The 24721-nt window shown below is 49.7% G+C and overlaps 1 protein-coding gene across 1 annotated transcript in view; it reads right to left on the reverse strand.

Moving 5' to 3' along the window:
* The window catches only part of RBM19 (RNA binding motif protein 19), a 126739-nt gene that overhangs the window by 68800 nt on the left and 33218 nt on the right, over positions 1–24721 (reverse strand). Inside the window, exons 17-21 of the mRNA XM_025474069.3 lie at positions 22986–23155; positions 20869–20929; positions 18178–18257; positions 15588–15643; positions 12541–12657 (exon numbers count right to left, since the gene is read on the reverse strand). Coding sequence (XP_025329854.1) covers positions 12541–12657; positions 15588–15643; positions 18178–18257; positions 20869–20929; positions 22986–23155 — 484 coding nt within the window. The remainder of the gene's footprint in view (positions 1–12540; positions 12658–15587; positions 15644–18177; positions 18258–20868; positions 20930–22985; positions 23156–24721) is intronic.

A 24721-nucleotide genomic window follows, 5' to 3' on the forward strand; every position in this document is an offset into this window, starting at 1 on the left:
AGCGCATATCCCCATCAAATGCCTCAGGGCTGTGCTCCTGAGATCTTAAATGGGGAAGGGCATGCTCTGAGAAATGTGGCTTTGTGCCCAGCCTGCTAGACCCAGTGTCTGTAGGGATAGAGATCTACAAGAACCTAAGAAAGTTATGAGCTGTTTTTTTTTTTTTTAAGATTTTTATTTATTTATTAATGAGACACAGAGAGCCAGAGACACAAGCAGAGGGAGAAGCAGGCTCCATGCGGGGAACCTAATGGAGGACTCGATTCCAAGACCCTGGGATCATGACTTGAGCCAAAGGCAGATGCTCAACTACTGAACCACCCAGGTGTCCCTATGAGCTGGTTTCTTAGCTCTCTGAGAAGGGGGCAGCAACACATAATTCTTTTCTCGCACTGCAAACAACGGATACTTAATATTTTTCGATGTTCTTTACAATACCAGGTTCATGTGAGAATCTACAACATAGGAGGAGATTCCAGGAGATCAAATACACATAGGAGGCCAGTCTCTTCATTTCCCTGCGTTCAATTAGCTTTGATTTAAGTGATAAAGTATAAATACTGTTTATATAGCACATAAAAGTTGGGATAATTTCTCTTCTCATTCCTGCTGCCTCCACACCTGGCTATTGTCTGTGTCTGTTGAGTGTTGAATTCCTTCTGACCAAAGGCTCAGTCCACCTGCAGCTGACCCAAAGGACAGAGGATTCTCCTTTCTCTGACCACCCCCTTCCCCAGGTTGCAAATGCTAATAATATTTGGGGTGCAAGTGTCTTGAAGGGAGTGAGCCTGGACTTACTCCATCAGAAATCCCTTTTAGAGCACCTTTAACACTTAGTCTTCACTTGCTTGCCCATGGTGATGGGCAACTCACTACTGCAGGGTGTGGCCAAATTGTTCCTTTATGTATTTGGATATTTGTGTTTTTTTTTAAAGTTTTTATTCTGAGATAATCATAGACTCACAGGCAATTATAAGAAATAATCAAGGAGATCCTATATGCCCTTCAATCAGTCTCCCTCAGTGGTAACATCTCAAAAAAGTACAATATCAACAGCCAGAAAAATCAACATTAATATAATCACCGACCTTATTCAGATTCCACTGGTTTTACATGAATGCATTTGAATATATGTATTTAGTTTTATGCAATTGTACCACCTGTAGACTCATGACCATCAAGACCTAGAACATTCACCTCAGGGATCTCCTGTACTTCCTTTCACAGACACAACCACCCTCTCTCTCTCCATATAACTGATCCCCAATCAATGCTCCCCATCTCTCTAATCTTGTCATTTTAAGAATGTTATATGAATAGAATCACACAGTGTCTACCCTTTGGAGATCTGCATTTCCCAGTTGGCATAATGATAATGCTCTAGAGATTTCACCCAGGTTGCTGGGTGTACCGAGAGTTTGTCCCTTTCTATTGCTTCGTAGTAATCTATGGCACAGATGAACCATGGTTCATTTAACCACTTGCCCACTAAAGGATATTTGGGTAGTTTCTAGATTTTGGCTACAAGGAATAAAGCTGCTATTTGCCTCTATCTACAGGTTCCTCCCCTCTCCCTCCCTCCTTCCTTCCTTCTCTAGTAGCTTTAGTGAGACACAATTCACACACCATGCAATCCAACTATTCAGTGTATGATAAGATGGTTGAGTATATTCAGAGTTGTGACTCATCACCACAACTATAGAAAATTTTCATCAGCTTAGACAGAAACCCCAAATCCTTTAGCAATCACCTCCCTGACCCCGTTCCCCAAGTAACCATTGATTTACTTTCTTTCACTCTACATTTGTCTACTCTGGACATTTTATATAACTGAGATCACATAATATGCGCACTTTTGGGACTGGCTTCTTTTCTCTAGCATAATGTTTTCAAGGTCCATCCATGGTATGGATGGACCATGGTAGGGGTGCATTCATTCCTCCTGGTGGCAGGATTACACTCCACAGACCACATCAGGTTTATCCACTCATCAGCTGATGGGCACCTGTACAGGTTTTTACATTAACTTCAGTTTCCATTTCTTTGATACCGATGCACAAGAGCAGAACTGCTGGGTCGCACAGTAAGTGTGGGTTTAGTTTGGAAGAAAGTGCCTATTCTCTTCCTGAGTCACTGTACGATTTCGCATTCCCACCAGCAATGTGTGAATGGGTCCAGTTTCTCTGCATCCTCGTCAGCATTCTGTGTTCCTCCTGTTTTTTAGTCTAGCCATGCTGATGGGTGTGTATATTCACTTGTCTTTACTCGGCTGAAGTCTGACTCTGGGTAACATCTGCTGCAATGATCAGCAGTCTCCCCTTGGGCTCACCTGTGTATGCTGGCCAGCCTTTGGTCCTCTAACCTGATAGAACCTAGTCCATGCCCCTTGCCTCCAAACCAAATGGGCCCACATTAAGAGCTGGATTCAATGGGCAGCCCTGGTGGCTCAATGGTTTAGCGCCGCCTGCAGCCCAGGGCGTGATACTGGAGACCCAGGATTGAGTCCCACGTCAGGCTCCCTGTATGGAGCCTGCTTCTCCCTCTGCCTGTGTCTCTGCCTCTCTCTCTCTCTCTCTGTCTCTCATTTTTAAATAAATAAAAAATCTTTAAAAAAAAGAAGAGCTGGATTCAAGATGTAGCCTTGCCATCGGGGGGTGGTGGTAGATGGGACACCTGGGATTTGGACCAGGTGATTCTGTTGAGCTGCATCCCATAGCTGGCTACCGTGAATCCTGGAGTTCATTCGTAATGACAGATTTTTTTTCCCCCAAATAAAAACATGTCCGGCAAGGACTGCTACATTCTGTGTTTGGGACACTCCCTTCAATGAAGAACGGATTGCTTGGCATGTTTTAGTTACAGCCTTATAACTTATCGTCTTTCCAAATGGAGTGCTCTTGAGGGAAGGACTGGCTCCCCAAAGCACGTGCCAAATATTTGCAGACTGGCCTTAATAAGCATCATGGACACAGAATCTCAGACATGACAACATGCCTGGGGACAGGCATACTGAAAAAAACTTAATAAATGTGCTGAATGGGTCCAGGAAAGGGTTAAAAAGGCACATCTCTATCCTTGGAATTTGCAATGGGAGAGGCTGCACAGAAGGGGAGTGATGGGGAGTGTGAATCCGACTTTGCAACTTGCTTGGGGTTTTATGGCTGGGCAGCCATCTGCCTTGTGTGCTTCGGCTTCGGCTCCCGAGGCTTGTCGGGGGAGGAATGAGTGAAATCATGAGCACCAGAGCACTTCAGGCCCTGGCAGAACCCTCTGGTAAGGAGCTGTGCAAATGTCTGGGGGTATCGTCAACTGCGCCTCCCTCACACGGCAGAGAATGTGCCGAGAAGGAATGTGGATACAGCAGTGCTGGTGCTGCGGCTGACATCTGTGGGCGAACCAGAGCTGTTCCCGAAAGGAAGGCTCCCAGGCACTCCTAAACACGCATGCACAGATCAAATGAGAAGCATAGCTCTGGCACTACCACTGTGGATGTTGGTGACGTGTGATACATCATGGGCCAGGAAAGGGTGGGCACAGAGAATGGGGCCGGTGCCTCCTCGTGCTGCCCCACCCCTGAACATGGTGCATCATCCAGCTAGTTGCTGAGGACCCCAAACACAGGAGCTGTCCTCCATTCCTGTCTCCATCACAGGAGACTCACTAAAGCCATCAATCTGGAGGAGTCTGCGACTGTGCCCCCAGACTGACCTGACACACACTTCTACCACCCACACCTGGTCCAAACCACAATCGCTTCAGGCCCAGATGGCTGCAAACACCTCCTTGTGGGCCTCCTCACACCCTGCTCTGACCCTCTTCTCTCAAGATCTTTTACGAATGTAAGTCACCTACCACTCTTTCTGCTCAGAACCTCTTGTGGCTGTAGAATAAAACACAAAGGCCTGAAGTGCAAAGGGCCAGGAATAGTCAAGGCAATCTTGGGGAAGAACAAAGACACCAGATATCAAGCTTTTACAAAGCCACAGTAATTAAGACGGTGTATATTGGCACGAGGGTAGACAAATAGACCCAAGGAACAGATTAGAGAGTCCAGCAGCAGACCCTCACATACACAGCCACCTGATTTATGACAAAATCAATACTGCAGAGCAGAGAGGAAAGAATGGCCTTCACAATAAATGATGTTGGGTCAATTGACTATCCATGGGGGGAGGGGAGGAGAGGAGTACCTTGATCTCTACCTCATGCCATATACAAAAATCAATTCCAGATGGACTTCATACCTAAATGTGAAAGGTCAAAGCTTTTATAGGAAAATAGGAGACTATCTTCATGAGCTTGGAGGAGACAGGGATTGCTTAACTAGGACACAAAAGGTTCTAACTATGAAGGGAAAAAGCAATAGACATTAAGAGCCCTCTGTTCATTAAAGGACACCATTGAGAGGATGCCATTAACATACCCACAGAATGGGAGAGGGAAGGACTGCAACCATATATCCATCACAGGACAACCAGAACACATAAAATTATATAGGAATTAGGAAAAAAAAAAAAAAAGAAAAAAATCAAACAACCCAACTTTTAAAAGAATGGGCAGAAGACTTGAACAGGCAGGCCCTCCACAAGGGTCTAAACATGCTCATAAGCATATGAAAAAACACTTGATCTCCTTAGTTACTAGGGAAACACAAATTTAAAAATTAAAACCACAATATGATGATGCCATTATACACCCACCAGAATGGCTAAAAAGAAAGACAGACAATACCAAGTGTCGATGAGGACCAGGGGCAACCAGAACACTCAGACCCATGGGGAGTACAAAATGACACAGTCTCTTTAGAAACCTGACTGTGATATTTACTAAAGCTGAAATATGCACATCCCATGACCGAGCAATTCCACTCATACAGGGACACCCTACAGAAACATAGGCACGCGGTCACCAAAAGACATGCACAAGAGTACTCACAGAAGCATTCTTTATTCGAAATAGTCCAAAATCTAAAAACTACCGAGCGCTCATCAGTAAAACGGATACATGTATTTCAACATGTTCACACAATGGAATACTATACAGCACTGAGATTGAACAAATCACAACAACCTAACAACCCAGAAAAATCTCACAACAAAAAATATTGAGCAGACAGACCAGACACCAAAGAGTATATATGTTATGATGTCATTTATGTAAACAACAAAACTGGCAGTGCAAATACGTGTTTCTGGAAGGCAGGATAATGGTGGGCAGGGAGTGAGTGGGGGACAGTGAAGAGAAGGGGGCACTGGGCAAAGGGCAGGCTGGGAATGTTCTGTTTCTTGAGCTGGCTGCTGGTCACACCTGAATAACAAGTTTAAAAACCATGTAAAGCCCTGATCATGGCCCACAAGACTGTAGCCCTGTCCACTGGTCTCATCTCAGTGCTGTCCCTCTGTTCCTGCTCACCCTGCCCATTCCCCCTGAGGGCCAAGCTCATTCCTACCTCAGGATGTGGCATCTGTCGCCCCTAGGCCTGCAGGCAGCTCACTTCTTCATACCCTTGGGTCCCCACTGGAATGTCTCCTCCTCAGAGAAGCTCTCCCTGACCACCTCTCTAAGACACCTGGCACTGGCCTGTCCCCCAAATTCATGTCCGCCAGAGCTTATGAATGGGATCTTCCTGGAAATGAGGTCTTTTTTTTAAAAAATATTTTGTTTATTTATTCATAGAGACACACAGAGAGAGGGGCAGAGACACAGGCAGAGGGAGAAGCAGGTTCCATGCAGGAAGCCCGACGTGAGACTCAATCCTGGGTCTCCAGGATCACACCCCAGGCTGCAGGCGGCGCTAACCCGCTACGCCACTGGCCCCAGGCTGCAGGCGGCGCTAATCCGCTACGCCACTGGGGCTACCCAGGAAATGAGGTCTTTGCAGATGTGATCTAGGTAAGATGAGGTCACGCTGGATTTGGGTGGGCCCTAAATTCACTGACCGCTGCTCTTCGGCTCAGCTGAGAATGAACGAACACATTCATACCGTCTTTTAAAAACTCAGCAAAGGGGAAGAGAGGGGTGAATGGGCAGAATACAACGCACTTTCAAGGCAGCAAAAACACTTTATGGGAGACTGTAATGATGGGGGCACATCATTCCACATTTGTCCAAATGCATGGAATATACACCACTGAGAATGGACCCCAAAGCAACTTGCAGACTCGGTGACAGACACGTCAGTGTAGGTTCACTGAATGTAACCAACATCCCACTCTGATGGAAGATGTGGATAATGGGGAGGCCGTAGGCAGGGGATCTACGGATACCACATACCTTCCTCTCAATTGTGCTATAACCCTCAAACTGCTCTTAAAAAAAAATGGCTCTTAAAACAAACAACAAAGACCTTAGCAAAGCAGGGGGAACAAGGATGTCCCTGATGAGAAAATATGTCGGAGTGGGGAAGTGGCCTGCAGAGGTGAACACAGCAACTCTCTCAGTGGTGCCTCACATCTCACAGTTCAATGGGGGTCAATGGGGCGACAGCTTTACCTATAAGGTCTGTATGTTTTACAAAAAGGGGAAGAAAAAAAATGACGTCTGGGTAATTAATCTGAAAGACAATGCCAAAAACCCCTAGGGCATGCCCCAGCTCCAAAGGAGCCCTACGTTTAACTTAGTCCAGGGATCAGCAAACATACCCCACAAAGGGCCAGACAGTATTTTATGGGCTTGCGGGTCAGCTGGTCTCAGATACAGCTACTCGACTCTGCTGCTATGGTTGGAGAGCAGCCGGCCAACAGGAGAATAAATGAGTAGGGCCGGATGTGGCCTTGGGGTGTAGTGGCCTCCATCTAGGGGCTCCCTGTAGGGATGCGTGTAGGGGGATGACCTATGCAGGTAAGGACGGTCTCCTTATTACATCCCTTCTAGAATGTGGCTGAAGGGTTTTTCTCCCACCTACCCACAAACTCCTTCTCAAATGGTCCTTCTGGGATGGCTCTTGGTAGCTGCCCAAGGCTGCTTTTTGCAGAGCTTCTCCCCTGCAGAACCTGGCCCCATCAGTCCTGGGACCTCCTCAGAGAACAGGTTATAGGGCTCCTAGCATTTGGAAAAGTACTGCTCACAACCAGGAATTAATCAGGCAGTGACCCCATACCTGGGAAAGGGGAACTTGGCTGGCTTGCTATCCTCAGCCCTCCCTCCATGGTCATGGTCACAGTCACGGTCACTGTGAGGAGAGGAAATGAGGAGAGAGGCCAGGGACAACGGACATTGTCCACAAAGAGGGCACAACAGGTGCACTGGGGACAGGAGATGCAAGCTGTGTAATTAAGGTCTCGAGACACCTGTTGGGAGCTCACCCATTCACACCCATAGCAGGTGGTTCACACATCTGAGGAACAAAATAACCAAAAAAAAAAAAAAAAAAAAAAAAAGGATCAGATGAAAAAGATGAAAAGCTCTCTCCATCTGTAGCCCACAGCTACTGCCTCAATCTTTCTGCCAGCAGCTCTCACCCAACACCCCTGACCCTTGTGGATAATTCCAAGGAGGTAGGTGGGTCTCCAGAGTGAGCATGACCAGGTGGGGCCACTTCAGAGCTGTGTGGCCCTGGGCAAACTCCCTAACCTCTCTGTGCCTCACACATCCTGCCTTTATCGGGATTCCATAAGCAAAGTTGTGCAGGGTGCTTAGCAAACATTTACCAAGCACCCTCTATGTGCACCAGAGGACGGAGCAGTGACCAAAGTGTGATTATAGTCTGGAGTAGGGGTAAGGGACACTAAACTACCACATGGACAGCACTCCAAGGGTGGCCGTGAAGTGGGCTGGGAGCTTTGAGAGAACAGGACAGGCCAAACCATGCTGGCTGATGGCGAGCTGAAGACATATTTTAAATCGCTACTTCCAGCGTGCACGGACTGTGCTTACTCTGTGTCGGGCCCCATTCCACTGGTTTGCAGGCAGGACTGGCTACATAACTTGCAGGGTCCAGTGTGAGACGAAAACTTGGGGCCTCCTGTACAAACATTAAGAATTTCAGGATAATGACAAGAGAACACTAAACCAAGCATGGGGCTCATGGGGCTACAGGGTCACATACTCACAAAGCCAGCCCTGTTGACAGAGGTTGCCCATGGGATATAGAAGAAACGGGGAAGCTGAAGGTCCTTCTGGGAACAGCCCCCATACCTCTGGGCCCCAGGTTCCCCCTCTAGGAGGTGGGCATTGCAGCTCTGGCATGCTGGTCCACTGTCAGGATGTACCAATAGGATGGATGCATGGGATGGGGTCAGCCTACTGCCTGCCACCTCCCAAGTGCTGTGAGCATGAATCATCCCATTCTCAAGGCGTCTGTGCTATCCTGGGACCAGTGCTTGACATCTGGGTGGGAACAAGACCTGTCCATCAAATGCCTTGGCTCTGCACATGTGCTTGTGTGTTAAGGACAGGGGTCCTGAATGTGCAAGCTTCAGGTGGGAGTACAGACTTTGGCCCTATCTGTGGAGCTGTTCTCTGAACCACCCTCTGTCCCAGGGACCTTCAAATCCAGGCTTTCCAATGGAGGTGGGCGAAGCCCCCCCCCCCCCACCACGCATAGGCCCTCCCACACGCATACCTACCCCAGAGCAAACCCAGACAGGAAGGGAAGCCAGTACCTTCTTCCTCTGGAACAGCTACTAGCTTAAGACTGTGCACGGTGCAGGATAAGCAGGGGGCCGTTTTCACCCCTGCTCTGGCTGTGGGGTGAGGAGTCTGCTGCCCCTGCATGCACACACACACTTGCATGGTCCAGAGAACCCCCCTTTCATCTTCTGTGTTTCCTTTTTGGGGTTGAGAGGCCTGTGTCCTCCAGAACTGACCCTCTCCAGCCTGGAACCAGCTGGAGGGGGAGAGGATCACAGTGCAGGAGAGACATACTTATAAAAAGGAGGAGAAATACTATGAAAATGTCCCAGGAGACTGTCAAGGATCTGTTCCGCTGTCAGGCTCTGTGAGAGCCAGCCTGCCTGGGGTTCAAAGCCTGGTGCCACCGGTTTTGTGCTGTTTGAGAACCACAGCTAATGTCTGTCAACTACTTACTCCCCACCAGGCCCTGTACTGAATGCTCCACACACAAAATTCCTTGAGGCAGCCACACAGTGTGGGAGCTGGGTGCTGCCCGAGCCAGCGGATGGCCCAAGGGCGGCAGTCTGGCCTAGGGAGCTGGCTTCCTCCCTGGAGATGGAGGCAACACTCCTCTGCGGGGCTGTTGTGGGGAACAGACCTATACTGACAATGCAAAGCAGTGCCCGACACAGGTTGGGCTTCAAGACTTTACTTGATGATAAACATTCTTACTGTGTCGTCACTGCAAATTACAGCATATGCGATCAGTAGCCTTACTACTGTTATCTTGTGCCAGGCAGGGGACACTGAGGCCCAGAAAGGAGGTGGCAGAGAGAAGTGCAATCTCCTCATCCACTGTTGTGTCTATTCTTTTTTTTTTTTTAATTTTTATTTATTTATGATAGTCACAGAGAGAAAGAGACACAGAAACACAGGCAGAGGGAGAAGCAGGCTCCATGCACTGGGAGCCCGACGTGGGATTCAATCCCGGGTCTCCGGGATCGCGCCCTGGGCCAAAAGCAGGTGTCAAACCGCTGCACCACCCAGGGATCCCTATTCTGGTTTTTCTAAAGGGCGAGCTTCAAATCATCCCAGATGGTGATCCTGTAGGGGCATGGATCTGCAGTGCCTCTTGGCCCCTGTCTCATGATGGGGTTCAAGGGGCTGCAGTATGATGCAAGCAGGCCTGACTGCAAGGCTGGTGACCTCCAGAGAAGGCGCAGGCAAATGCTGCCTTGGCCGGGAAGCTGCTGGCAGCTCATGTGCAGGTCCCCAGGAGGCTGTGGAGCGTAGGTGAACTGCCACCCTGCAGCGGGCACTCTTGAGAACCTGACCGTGCCTTCCCACAGTCCCACACTCACTCCTGCACACCATAGAAATGTCACTGTCTGACTGCCCTGTTGTTTTGCTCCCTGGTCCCCCACAGACAGTGAAGTCCTCGGGAGAGGGGCCCATCTCTCCTGAAACAGCTGCTTGCCCAACACCTAGCACCGTGGCTGGTATGAATGACACGTTCCCACCTAACATAGTGGGACAGTGGTTCCACTGACATGATCTAGGGCGTAATATCCTTCTAGGCCCAGAGAAGGACAACAGGCTACAGAGAGGAGTGGTTCTGAGCCATGGCTCTGGGGCACACCACTGAACTCCCATTCCTGGCTCAACTGAGGCTCCTGGGCTGGATGCTTCTGTGTGCCCAGGTCTCCAGTATCCTTCTGGGTGCAAAACAGGTAACAGCACTACTCCTCCTCAACACGGCTACGCAGCTTAAAAGAGAAGACACAGCACAAATAGACACGCAGCTGGGGCCCAGCATACACCGAGCGAATGCTCCATCAGAGCTGGGATTCTGACTACACCTGGCAGGACAAGCCCACAAAACCTGTCTACAAAATGGACCAGATTGGTTCCCCTAAATCCTGAAATCTTCCCCTGGCTCTGACCTTTGCCGGCCACTGGCTTTGTCTGAAATCCCGACCAGCTTAGCCCCCGGAGAAGGCTCACAGCGACCCCTGCTGCCTGCCGCTTGGAACTGCCTCGGGCCCCAGCCTGAGTGCACAACAAAGCAAGGTGAGCCAGCCGCGAGGGCTTTCCGCCCTCTCTCCAAGGGCTGCCAGAAACTACCACCAGAACAATGGCAGGGAGAAGAGAGACCGCGTAATTACGTTCGTTGGATGCTAATTCCCTGTCTTCTCAAAATAAATATAAAACGGAAGATCAAACAAAGCGTTTTTCCCTTTCCAACTTGGTCTTTTGTCTCCCTGGATAAGTGTCATCCTACATACGCTGCAGACACAAGTGAAACTGTCATTTCGGCGGGATACTATTTCCTGATCAGCACGTGCTGTTTGCGGCAATCCTGTTTTGATCTGGCAGTTCTTAAATTGGACTCTTTAAAAAGCAGACTCGTGTTAAAACAAGCAGGCGCATGAGGCTGAGGGTGCATTCTCTCCCGCAACGACCTTGCTGGCGAACTCCTCGGGACTCATCTCCCTGGGTATGGGGAGATGGAAAACATCCCCCAGGTTGTGACCCCATCTCACCAGACTGTTGGTGCTGCCCAGGGGACCCAGTATCACAGCTAAGACCCAGCTACTCAGGAAACCAGCAGGGCTGGCATCCGCATCACTATCCGCTAGCCACGCCTGTGAACGAACTGCACGCCAGTGGACAGTGTATCGGAGGAGAGAGTGACAGCGAGTTCTGAAGCAAATCCCACAAATGGGTCCCCCAGCTTTACACCAAATGAGAGCAAAGAAGTAGATGTCATAAAAGGCACTTCTTTCTGGTCTCCCGAATATAGGATTTATATTTTGCATCCACAGTTGACCAAATGAGTAAGATGCTAACTGATGATTCCAACAGGGACCTAGCTCTCCTGAACCTGTGGACCAGAGTGCTGTAGGTTCTGAGGGCCCCGACGATCTGTTCAGTTGGGGCTAATTCCCTCTGCCCTTGCGCTAGATGGTCTCTCTGCATCATGCCTGGGAAGGGCCTTGGCTTTAAACATCTTCCCGCGATGCCCCAATATAGAATGGCTAACCTAGGGCCTGGTTCTAAGTGGTACCCAACTAATCAGAAATGTCCAACAATGTAATGTAGCAGCATGGGGGCAGCAAAATGGTGGCCCCTGGCCATAGGCAGACACTTTGTCCTATACCATGTTTGCTTTCAGAAAGTAAATTAGTTGCCAACTTATTCTCCTTAAAATCAGGATTGCTAGTTTATCTTTTGAAACATGGGGAACCTGGTCTGATTAAATCTTCCTTTCTGCAGGGCCTTGCTGCCGGCCTTCCAGCTGGGTCTCCTCCCGGCCTGCTCTCCCAGGTCCCACCACCTGGAATGTGTGACCCTGTGCCAGCATCTGCTGATGGACTGCATTATTTATGCAGGTGATTCATCCTTCTTTCGAAATGGCCTTTCCATGAGAAGCAATGTAGACAGAGGCGCCCAATCTTCTGTTGGTCAGTAGAAGCCCCTGGGGAACTCTGATCAGAACAGCCATGTCGGAGCTCTACCCCTGACTAACAGAATCCACCTCTGTGGGGGTGGGACTTGAGCAAAGGTATGTTTATTAAAGTCCCCAATTGACTCAAAACTACCAAGAAAGTGGAGAACCATTGGCTTAAGCCAGGAGTGACCTGGGAGGAAGAATTTCAGGCAGATCATGGACAGAGCTGAGCTTCGGCCATTTGGGCTCCCACCTCATCCTGTTGTGGGTGGGGATGGAAAAGATCAGCCTCCCTTTCCTTTTGTCTCACCTCGGGAGGAAGAGGCCTGGCTGTTTTGAGACTTTTCTGCACAGTGCTCTGGAAAGCAGTGTGTGAGTTCAAGGGGGATAAATCAAAGGCAGCCAAATAATGACCTCTGAAAGACCACTGGGCCGGCTGCCAGCAGAGCCATCAAGGACCTGAAGCCACCTTCTCCAAGGCTCCAGCACGTTCCCCACCCACACGCCACCCCTTGGACCGAACCAGCGCTTCTCACCTGAAGAGCTCTTGGATCTCCCGTTTGTCAGCCTGGAAGGGGATGTTGCGCACCAGTATCTTCGAAGTTGTCTGCTTTCTGGGTACTTGTTTCTTCCGAGTGGATGTCAGGGCTGGCCTGGAAAGGGTTCAGGTTGTTATTCAGGGTATAGGCAGCTGTTGCCCTATATGGACTCCCTTGCCTGCACCACACTGCCCCCCACTCCCCCGCCCCCCACAAAGAGCAGATGCTCTGGTCTGTGCAGGTGAGGGATTCAAGGAGTTGGTGTGGATGAGGAAGATGTGAAATGTGAGGAAGGTGGTCTCCTTTGGATAACACAGAGCATAACCATCTTCTTCTCAAAACAGCATCTGGTTGGCCCACCTGCCCACCCTTGGGTCTCTCCTGCCTGTCATCTGAGAGACCCAGGGGCCAGCGGGGACTGGAGACAGGAAACCTGATGAGAGTGAGGCCAGTTCCTCACCATATCCAGTCTCCACTGTCCCTTTGTGGATGCAGCAAGACCCCAGATGGTCCAAAGGGCTTATCTGAACATTTCCACTGCTCACTGGAAGAACATTGTCCTGAGGCCCCAGAGCAATTTCTAGCCATGGAGATGGGCTGGGGTTTAGAGAGGAAACTTATCCTGGGGCTCAGGGCTACCTCTAACACACTCCCACCTTACCTAAGTCCCTACATCAAAGTGGGGCAGGATTGTGAGCAGGGAGCTGAGATAATCGGGGTATGGATGCCAAGTTGGCCACATAGGATCTGAATGATCTTGGGCAAGTTAACTTGGCCTCTCTGGGCCTCTGTTTCCTCAACTGGGGAATGGCCCTAATAATAGTGCTGGTCTTGTCATACTGCTTGAGGACCTGTCAAAAACTCTACATGGTGCCCACCATGTGCTAAACGCTCAGTAAATGGCAGCAGTTGTCATAAAGATGATTGTTATGACTTGCTCCCTTCAGGTCTGCTCCACATCACTTCCTCAAAGACCTTCTCTAAGTTTTGCCACTAAAACAGCAACTCATCCCTGCCCGACTTTATTTTCCTTCCTAGAATTCATCACCACCTAACTGCATAATATGTATTTGTTTATATTTCCCTTTACTCTTTGTGCCCTAGGGCTATGCTGTCCAATACGGTAGCCACAAGCCACACATGGCCAGCTAAATCTAAATGAAAACAAAATTCAAAATTCAACTCTTCAACTGCTGGGAGAGCCAGCCTCCAAGATGGTCCCCTGTGATTTCTGCCTCATGGGATTCATGCCCTTGGGGAGTCCCCTCCCATGCTCCATTAGACAGGAGATCTGTGTGACCAATGGACGAGAGATGCCAACAGTGACTTCTGAGATGAGGTCGTAAAAGACACTGTCACCTCCTCCTTGCTCCCCCTTGGATCACTCACTCTGTGGGAAATGGGCTGGAAAAACCCTCATGCAATCCCAGGGAGAGGCACCCATGGTGGGGAACAGAGGCTTCCTACCAATAGCCATGGGAAGGCACCATCTTGGAAGTGGATCCTTTAGCCCCCAGGGAGACTTCAGATGAAACTGCAGCTTTGGCCCACATCCTCATAGCAACCTCTTGAGAGACCTGGAGACAGAAGTACCCAACTAAGCTGCTCCTGAGTTCCTGACCCAAAGAGAGTGGGATAATAAACGTTTGCTATTTTAAGCTAAGTTTGGGATATTCTGTTATGCGGCAACAGATAACTAATACACATTTCGAGTGTTCAAATGCCACACGTAGCAAGCGGCTGCCATACTGGACAGCACAGATGCAGAACATTAGAGAAGAATCCCACCACTGTAGAAGGTTCTACCAAATACACTACCCTAGAATGCGAGCACAAGGCAACTCCATTCCTGGCAATTGGGCAGAGTATGTAGAATACAGTGGGCTTTCTCTGATTTTTTGTTGAATAAAAGGATTACTAAATCAACATTGGCTGGACACTGGAAATCTGCAAGGTGACCTTAGTTTGACTCCCTGCAGATAGGGCGTGGAAAGAAGATCTCCACCACTGGCTGAGTGCTCACATGTAGGGCATGTGCCAGACGCTTCATGCAGCCACCCAAGGTCACGCAGTTCCTGGACTAGAACCCAAAGCTGTGGAGTCCCAGGCCTGACTCAACTTCCACTGTACCATCACAGCTCAGGAACCCTTCCCATACCAGGCCTTCTTCTCCTGAAGGATGCTGACATGGCACAGACTGGGATGGGTGAACAATAGCAGAGGTGGCATGGCACTAGATTCATGAGTTGCTTTGAAAACAGAGAGAGGGAAGAAAAAGCAGCAGCTCCAGAACAGTCACCAGCAGCTAATCTGCTCAACGACCACAACAAATGACCCCCCACCTGCTGAAAACTACCAAATAAATATCTTAAACCAGCCCTAGGACTGTTAGAAGCAATCACCTCATCACCTGAGGCAATTCGTGACAAGGACAATAATGCCTTACGCAGGGCACGTTTCGTGCCGGGCACTGTTCAAAGCACCTTGGGGGTTACTAGCTCATTTAGACATATAAGTGGGTAGAAGGGTAGGAGCAAAATGAAACTCCTGGGGAAAAAACCCCCACTACTTCAGGAAACTGGTCACTGGGCAGAATAGGTCTGTCTCCATCACTAATGCCTACTGAATCTCTTTCAAAACAACTGGAGGCTGTCTCTGGGCTCTGTCATCCAGCTCCAGGAAAGAAAGGTCTATAAAGGCGGATGTTCAGGTTTTATCACTTCTCTGGTCCCTCCAAAGCCCCAGCAACAACTTGCAACTCTTAGTTGGGTTACGGATACCACCAAGATAAGCAGGATGATTCTCCCATTCTTGCTCCTCTGATTACAGTAACTGCATTAAACATTCACTCAAAAGGACTGGAGCAATCCCAGTTCATCACAGAAATGGGCCTTGGAGTTGGCAAAGAGGACACAAGCTTTGTGAGGGAGAGTCCCAGATCGGTGAGGGTTTGGGTGGAGGGCACATTAAGGGACTGGGGCACCAGCACCAGAGCAGAAGGGACCACCCCAGATCAAAGCAAACATGGGGCACTGAAGACTTACTTGGTGGCTCGTTCCGAGATCCTCACTTCCAGTTTGTGGCTGTCCACAACGTGACCCTAAGAAATAAGACAACACAGCTTGTCATTCTGTCCTTCCAGAAATACGCACTTGCCCCCTTGCCATTCACCACTGCAGGCCTCCCTAGAGGGCCAGGGAAATTTCAGAGGGAAGATGTTCCCAGGCAGAGGGGCCAGCTGGAATCAAGGACAGAACAGCTTCTCCTGGAAATGGCTCATGCTGAGCCCAGGTAGCAGCTGGCGGTCACAGAGACCCAGCCTTCCAACATCCTCTCGAGCCATGTGTGGGCCTTGACCTTTACACCATTCGAGGGGCATAGAATTTTCCATAGTGTGTAAGGATGTGCAGGCAAAGGAAGCCCCTTCGGTCTGGCTTGCAGACAGAGTTCGGGTTAGACTGTATGGGCTTAAAAAATAAAAATTTCTAAACCACAGAGGACTTGCAAGGAAAGCCAGGCTCTCACGTGGGTCCCTTAAGGCAAAACTGGCATATTAGCAAAACTACCCTAAAAAATCCTTTAAATCTCCCATAAAATACACCACATGTAGATTCGTGTAAATAGTTCTTTGTGGAAATATGCACATATATATGCACACAGGCAGGTACAGAACCTAACACTGTCCATGTGTGAGGTGGGGTTTTATTATAGAATCCAGCATCATGTGGCAGAGAATGAAGCACTAAACGTGCAGAGCTAAAATTCAGTTATGTGCCTTGATGGCATCTAATAACGAAGTGGCATTTCTGGCATCTCTTAAAAAAAAAAAAAACAAAAAAAAACCCCCTAGAGATCTGGTATTGTTGTAATCTGCCTCCCCACGAGGCAATGACTGGGTGAAGCCAAGAAGTCGCTGCTCCTTTAGACAGGGCACAAGCACCTGGTTTTGTTCTGGGTGATGCCTGCCTCTTCACCCCTTACACTGCCTGCCCCCACTGGCCCCCATGGGCATGAGTCTACAAGCCCTGGTGGAGAACAGAGAGCCTTTCGAAGAGAGCAGAAGCCCCGAAGGGGTCCCCTCCCCATCATCCTACCCAAAACCAACTCAGCCCCTCATGAAGTTGCCTTGAGCCAAGGTCATCAAAATTCTACAAAAACATATTGGCTAAGGGCCGGGTTACATTTCCTATAGCCCTGAAGCCTTCCCCCTGCACAGGAAGCTCTGCTAGGATAGGGAGGTAGCCCTGTTTGGGCATCCTTTCCACACTGCAAACAGCCCAGCTGGGTCTGGCCCAGGCGCACCCCTCAAGAAGAGAATGAGGGCAGGGGTATGGTGTGCAGCCTGCCATGCCCTGGCTTGTAAACTTGGCCTGATTCAACTCTTATTTTACCTTCACATTGCTTGGCCTCATGCCAGGCAGACCACGTCCTCCTTAGTGCAGTACACACAGACACATGACATTCTGACTATGGCTTCAAAGGGCCCCTGGACCCCTTGGAGCCCTTCCAGAGACTTGGGTCTAGAAGCCTGTCCTAGAGGCCTGGTCATGAGCACTCTGGCTGCAGAACGAGGGAAAGGCAAGTGCTGGAGGGGAACAAGCGGATCTGCAGAGAGACAGAGAAGTGTGTGGGAGGGCACTGCTCCTTGTCCCTTACCACCCAACGCCTTCGGGATGTAGGGCACCAGGGCAAGACTGTTGAGGACACCATCTCGAGCACAGGCCTGGCTCACTTTGAGAAGGTGCAAATCCCAGGCTGTCTGGCTCCCTGCAGCCCCAATTCAGGTTCCCTCTTGCTACTGAGGGCCCCAGTCTGATCTTGCACTTCTGAAAAGGACATGTCCAGACACCTCGGAGTTTGGCTCCCTTGTCCCCACTGCCTCCACCCCTGCCCAGGCCAACACCCTTTCCTGCTTGGACGACTCAATGCTCTCTCACCTGCCTCCCTATGATCCGCTCTCTGCAGAGCAGCTGCAGAGATTGTCCGGAAGCATAAACCAGTCCCTTCCCAGTGTGCTCCAAGCACTCTGCCAGAATCTCACTGCCTTATACTGCATTCTAGTCCTTAAATGGCCTACAAGATCCAGGTCTAGGTACCAACCACCCCACACCAACTCCTGCCTCTCAAACATACTAAGCTCACTCCTACCTTAGCAGCCCTGCCTCAGTCCCTTTGTACGTGCTGTTCCTCCCTCCTAGACTGCTCCCCCTTCAGATCTTTAGGTAGCTGACTCCTTCTTGTCAATTTTTACCTCCTCAAAGAGGCCTCCCCAGACCACACAATGCAAAGTAGCCCTCCCAACCCATCACAGTGCCTTCTTTATTTCCATCCAAGTGCTCCTCATGGCCTGGTCTTGTGTATTTATTCAGAGGTCTGCTCTGCCAGTCTCCTTGAGACGTGGCACAGAGATGGAGATTAATGAACACACTATAGTGATGACAGAGTGCTGAGAATGGGTCTCAATTTTTCTTAGGCTACAGTTCTCTCCTCCCTAGACAACTAGAGGAAGTGAAAGGCCCAGGAAAATATGGCCTAATCCGCATTCCTGTTCAAGTTCAGGAGTGCTGACAGGCAGCCCCCACCCCAGGCACCACCAAGTGCCTCCAGGGACCTCAGCCGAAATCCCCACCTTACCTGGAGCTGCTTGAGAGCCTTCTGGGCCTGCTCTGGCTTCCTGTATTCCACAAATCCAAATCCCATGGAAAGCAGCTCTCCTGAAGGAGGCAGAAATCACAGGGGTGAGGCAGGTGGACAGGAAAGTGAAGAAAGCATGAGCCCAAGTGCAAGGGTCTCAGCAGGCCCCTGGACGCCCACTCTTTTCTCTCTTCCTCACACCTCTCCTTCATTCCCAAAAAGATTTCCACTCCTGGCTCAACATGTATTACCAGTCATCTTGAAGAACCAGCCAACAAAGTTATATAGCTGTCACCTGAGGCCCAGTTGACTATTAATTAACAGATGATTGACATGATAATTAACTTCGTAATAGAATTCCACCTTTGGGAGGGAGAAGGAATGAACAGGGATGACCATCGCTATGATAAGCGACACAACGTCTACCTAGGCAGTCCTCCTCTTCCACACATTATGCGGAAAATGAATATATGCGTGAAAGCCAAATGCACCAAAGACTTACTCTTTACAGGTAACACTGGCCATCCAATTACAGCTGCTCCTGAATTTCAGATACCAAGTTCCGATGAGGAGGGGGGCTGCATTATGCAAACCTCTCTGGTTTGTATATATGTACAACTGTATAATTCAGGGGAGCAGGTATGGTAGAGGGCATTTGTCTGATTACGCCTTGACCTATGTCACAGAAGGTGACACACGCCTCCTCCCCTCCCTGCATATTACACAGATATACTTATTTTATTCTTTGTTTTTTTTTTTTCACAGTTGAACTCAGAAGACTGGCTCAAGTCTGATGGGTCCAAATGACAAGCAAGATTCATCACCTTTGACTTGCTCACTGGCCCCATCTTTGCATCGACTGTATTGTTCGTAAGACTCAAGCCCCAACCAAGTGGGCTTCTTGCTTGCATTTCCATTCACTATGGAAATGTGCTATATCAGATGAGGCCCCGAGGCAGTAAGGAAGTCCACGAACTGTCCAAATGTGACTCTCTCTGTGGGCCACAGAAGAGAGTCTATGACAGAACTATCATCAGCAGGCAGCGCCACTCTGCGACAACCCTGACCATTGGTTTCTTGAGCGGATGTTGGAAAGCTCTCCCTGGGAGAAGTCAAGATTAAAGGTGGTGGTGGGTGGTGTCTGCGTACACAGGACACTTAGAAAGCGTGTAAGACTGTGTGAAAGGCAGCTACGGAAAGTCTGGTTCATCACCCAATCATTGATGCTGTGCAGACCCACCACGCGTGAAGCGTGCTTTCCGTGACCTGCAGCAACCCTCCCAGGTATACAGGCTGTTTAGTCCCCTCCAACTCTGATGGAGGAGCCTGGTGGAGCAGGGCTCTCCAACACAAGCTCTTAAGAAAGAGAGCGCACGAGAGAGGTGCTCGCGACACTGAAAGATCAGGCAACTCTTTCTAAAGTACGCTGAAGAGCACTCCTGAGGGCTGGAGGCAGGCTCCATAGGTCTGGCGGCAGAGAGGGGCCCGGCAAGCCTGTAACCCACAGGGGCAGCCCCGGGCTGGGCAGCACCTCTGCCGGCCCGACTGGCTGCCTGGAAGTCAAGGGTCACCTCCTTTCCTGAAGCTCCTGCAACCAAGCCCTCAAATTGTTTCCTTGGTACTTAACTGCCTTTCTTATGTTCCCAAACTAGCCCTGTGGCTCCCAGAGAACAGGATGTTATAGTGCCCCCTAGATTTCTATGGTGACGTCCTAATCCCCAGCATCTCAGAATGTGACCTTTGGGAAAAGGCTATTTATAGAGGTGATCAAGTGAAAAGTGAGGTTGTTGGGGTTGGGCCCTGAGTCCATATGACTGGTGTTCTTTTAAGAAGGGGGACGGAGGGCATCTGAACACAGGACAGGCACAAGCCAAGAGAGCACCCCATGAGTGTGAAGACTACCATTCAGAAGTCAAGGAGACAGGCTGGGGCAGGCTCTTCACAGCCCACACAAGGAACCAATCTGCTAAAACCTTGATCTTGGACTTCTATGCTATGTGGAGATGCCTGTGCTGGGCTCCAGTCCCTCATCACCCAATGCTGTACCCACCAGCTTGTTTCTGTGCCAGGACACAGCTCTGGCTGACTCACGTGGCATCCCTGCAAATCCTGCCATGTGAAAGGGATGGGATGGAACAGCTGTGAAAGAGCAAGAACGTGTGGCCCGTCCATCATATGTAGGGAGCCAGGGCTGGAGAAGAGACAAGCAGGGGCCCAGGGCCTCATGATAATACCAGAGGCCAAACGGAGAGATGAGGGTGGCATCTGTAAGGTGACCCACAGGCCATGGAGATATATGGTTCATGGCTCAGTGGAATGTTCCAGAAGGTTCTATGTCTGGGTTGTTTCTCTCGGAAGGGAAGTGGGAAGGCCTGAGATGGGTCTCTTCCTGCTCTTCTCTAAGAAACTTCCAAAGCCCAGAGGTGCTAGGGGAAAAGCAAGGCTTCTGCTATGGTAGTGTCACTGTACACTGGTGGCACATCAAAAGTACTGCTCGGAGACCATGGGACAGTCCAAGGTGGCAGAGTCTAAACTCAGAAGAACCTGATGTGCATGGCTGCCTCTGAGGGGGACAGTGCTTCAGTCCAAGAGGGCCTTCAAAATCAGCAAGCAAAAGTTACCCCTACCCCTACCCAGAGCCACAGGTTCTTTTGGAATTATCCTTTCTGAAGGCAGTTTCCTAAGGAATACCTGCTTTGTTCTTCTTCTTGGAAATGGAGCAGCTCTTCACCATCCCTGCTTTGGAAAACACCTGGAAAGGAATGTCAACATGCATCAGCAGTATTTCTAGGCTAATCCTGCAACAAGTACAGGAGCATCTGGAAAGAAGCTGCGTATGTGACCACAGGCCCCAAGATGGAGGGAGTAACAGCAGAGTCGATACCCAGACTGTGCTTAAGATACAGACACTTGGGCAGCCCAGGTGGCTCAGTGGTTTAGCGCTGCCTTCAGCCATGGCATGATCCTGGAGTCCGGGGATCGAGTCCCGCATCAGGCTTCCTGCATGGAGCCTTCTTCTCCCTCTGCCTCTCTCTCTCTCTCTCTCTCTGTCTCTCATAAATAAACAAAATCTTAAAAAAAAAAAAAAAAAAAAGATACAGACACTTAGGAACTCTCTCAATCTGAAGGTCTGACCCTTGGACTATCTCACTCGTCCTAAACAGATCTTTAAAACCACTCCATGGGAAGATTCTCCTAACATCCCTATTTTACAGGTGACGAGACCAAGGCACAGACGGGACAAAGGACTCGCCCAGGGTTGCACCGCTGGCCAGGAATGAGGCCTGGGATCCACAGGCAGGCAGTCTGACCTTAACCCAGTGGCACCATGTGGTGGTAGGGGCCTGTGGGCTGGATGCTGTTCCTGCAGAGCTTTCAATGGGCTTATGGCCCTGGGACCGTAACTGGACATCCTGAAGCTCAGTCCTCACAGCTATGCAGGAGGCACCTGGACAACATCATCCTGGCCGTGCCTCCCAGCTCATGAGTCTGAAGCCTGGGTGCATCTTCCTGATGACATTCCCGTACCAGACCCAGGAGAGCCAGCACACTGGAAATGAACACCAGCTACAAGCTGCTTTCGCCTAGTCGAAGCAATCCGTCACAGCTAGGGCGTGCCTCTTTACAAAAGCAAACTCAAACTGAACCAAAACAGATTCAGGAAGCAGCCAATGATAAATCCAAGGGTGGGTCTCCAGCTGCTCCAGACAGTGAATCTTTGCCCTTAAGATACTGCTGTGTTGGCTGAGGTGCCCCTCTGCCATGGCCACTCTTCTGGTCTTGCAGGAGGATGGTCACATGACAGAGACTTAGCCAGATGGCCTCAGGGTGGAGGCTCTGACCTCTTGCCTCCCCAAAGAGGAGACACCTCAATCTCTCCCTCCAGTTGCAGGCTGACCTCCTTTCCGCCTACCGAGCCACCACCTTCCTGCCTCTGGGATTCTGCAGACCCCCATTCTCCCTCTTGAATCCATCTGTGGGATTTTGGAACTCCAAAGAGTTTTTAGAAATCAATTAGTTCAATCCTTATGGCCATCTTGTTTTTTCAGAACCAATCCATGGCTGTCAGCCTGCTAATAATTGCTGATTTACGCATTAAAAAAAAAAAAAAGTGTCAAACCCAGTTCATAGAAATGAAGAGTCTCCCTGTAGCAGTTCTCAGACCTGCGGGGGGAGCTTGCAGACCCTAATCCTTTGGAATTGGAGGCCCCATTTCCTTATCTCTGGCCAATTCCTTCCCAACGTCCCCCAACCCCACTCAGTGTAGGACCCGCTTGACATTTCCCAAATACCTACTTGGAGATGCCTATCTTTTTACCCTCTGCCCTCCCTCTACCAAGAATGCAAAACCTACACCCTATCCAGGGATTACAGGCAGCGTTGCCCCACACTCATTCTTGTGTCTTCTGTATGCTCTCATCAGGCCAGAAGGTTGTGCTAACATTTGCTTTTGGGTAGTTAACATCACAGAAACAATGGGAGGGGGGAGCTTTGTTTTCTGAATGTACAATGCTAACGAACGCAGACTACAGCTTTCACACTGCATGTGCCTCTCTAGCCGACCTGACACGTCCCCTTCCATGTCTGTGGCTGCCCCTCCCAGCCCCCAGGCTAGTCTGCCCACGACTCAAACCCCTGGGTGAGATGCCTACGGGACAGCCCAGCAGGGATGTCAAGTGGCTGGTGGCTGGTTGTGAAGCCCCGTATCAGCACGAACCAGATTTACAGGCAGAATGTGCACAGGCACCACATCAGGAGAGGGCCTTCCCCGCCCCACCACCCACCCTCCGTTCTTAACCATCACTCACTCCCTTTAGGGTCTCCTCCGTCGTGCTGAAGTTGAGATTTTTAATAAACAGAGTACACCCAGGGAGGCTCTCTTCCTCCTCTTCCTCTTCTTCCTCTTCTTCTTCCACTTTTGCTGGACAATCCTCAGCTCTTCCTTCTGCTGGCTTTTCACCTTCTGGGGTCTCATTGTCTGGCACAAGCCCCCCCCCCCCCCCAAAAAAAAATCCATTAAATGTCAAATCCATCAAAGTTCAGGGGCCTAAAGCACAGAACCTGCTAGACCAGAGAAGTGCCACCACTGTGCGGGCAACGTGGGGAAGGGGCACTGATTCCCAGCTGGTGCGGGGCTCTAGTCCCTCTCTGGGGGCAACAGGGGAAAATGGGGAAGGTACAAGGCTGTCCTGCCTCCAGCCTCTTTTAAAGAGAAAGAAATGTGAAAGACAGACCAGAAGTCTGAGCCTTGGACTAACCCACGCTAATCTGAACTTCAAAATAAATTACTGCATGAACTGTTTTATTGAACTACAAACTTCTGTAACATGTTACTTTTCTGCAAAAACAAGACTGAGTGAACTCTCAAATTAAAATGTGACTCAAAACTTTTGAAAAATTACCGAATGGGAGCAAAACTTAGAACATTCTAAATACCCCATGAACTTCAGGGATGTTATGTTCAATCAGAATTCCCAATATACATAACTTCAAGTAGCCATACATGTTAAGACCGTGCCTTATCTATACCCAACAACATAAATTCAGAGTTGTGCATGACAGTAAAAAATTAATAATAATAATAAAAAAACCCAGTAAATACTCCTAAGAAGGACACTAGGACACATGCAGCGCCACCAAAGGTTGGGATATGTGTTCATTAAATATGTTTCCAAAGAATGTGTGAGAACACAGAGCGACACTTAGGATATAAAAATCACAAGAAAAGTTAAGACATGAAACAATGAACAGCATGAGCCCAATCAGGTTCCATACAGTTTCTGAGAGATATGTGCAGGGAGCAAAAGCTGGAAGGGAACACTGAATGTGCTCCTGGGTGTTTCTGGAGAACAGGATTACAGAGCCTTCCTGCCACGGCTATTCAGAAGGAAAAGCATCTTAGGAAGAAGGAAGAGCAAACAGGAGATTGTGCATCAGCAGGCCAGTGTGCGTGGCTGTTACTCAAAGCCAGCCGTGGTGACTGCAGGTGACAGAAGCCTCGGAAAACTGTGCCTAGTATCTTGACCTCTTAGAAGTCCTGCTGTGACAAAATGCGTGCAGTTCAGGTCAACCTCCCCAAGTCACATAATCGGGGTCCAGGGTATCCTAACACCCCATACAAGCTTCTGAAGCTCCTCCACACCCTGGGGAAACTGAACCCCACCTTGGAGGCTCTACAAAGCGGTCATGAGACGGCACCCTTGCACCCGTGTGTTTCTGAGCGGGGGGGGGCCTGTCCCTCTGCACGGATCCAAACCTGCCACATCCTGCCCGACACTGGCCGACACTGGCCCCTCGGAGGCAGCTCTGCGAGCCGGCTCTAGGCTGACAGACACAGCCCTCTCCTCCTGCACACCTGCACTCCAACAGTTCAGGCTTCCGGGGGTCCAAGCCCGCTCCCCACCCTCATGCCGAGTACTCTAACCGTCTCATGTCTGTCTCCCCTGCCCCTTCTGAGGCAAGCTTAATGCTTGCAAGTCCTAATTAAGCTTCAACCGCTTTGTCATAAAAAAAACCCTTTCAAGCCCCGATGGTGACGGGCGGC

The sequence above is a fragment of the Canis lupus genome, chromosome 26, assembly GCF_003254725.2.
Source record: "Canis lupus dingo isolate Sandy chromosome 26, ASM325472v2, whole genome shotgun sequence".
NCBI lineage: Eukaryota > Metazoa > Chordata > Mammalia > Carnivora > Canidae > Canis > Canis lupus.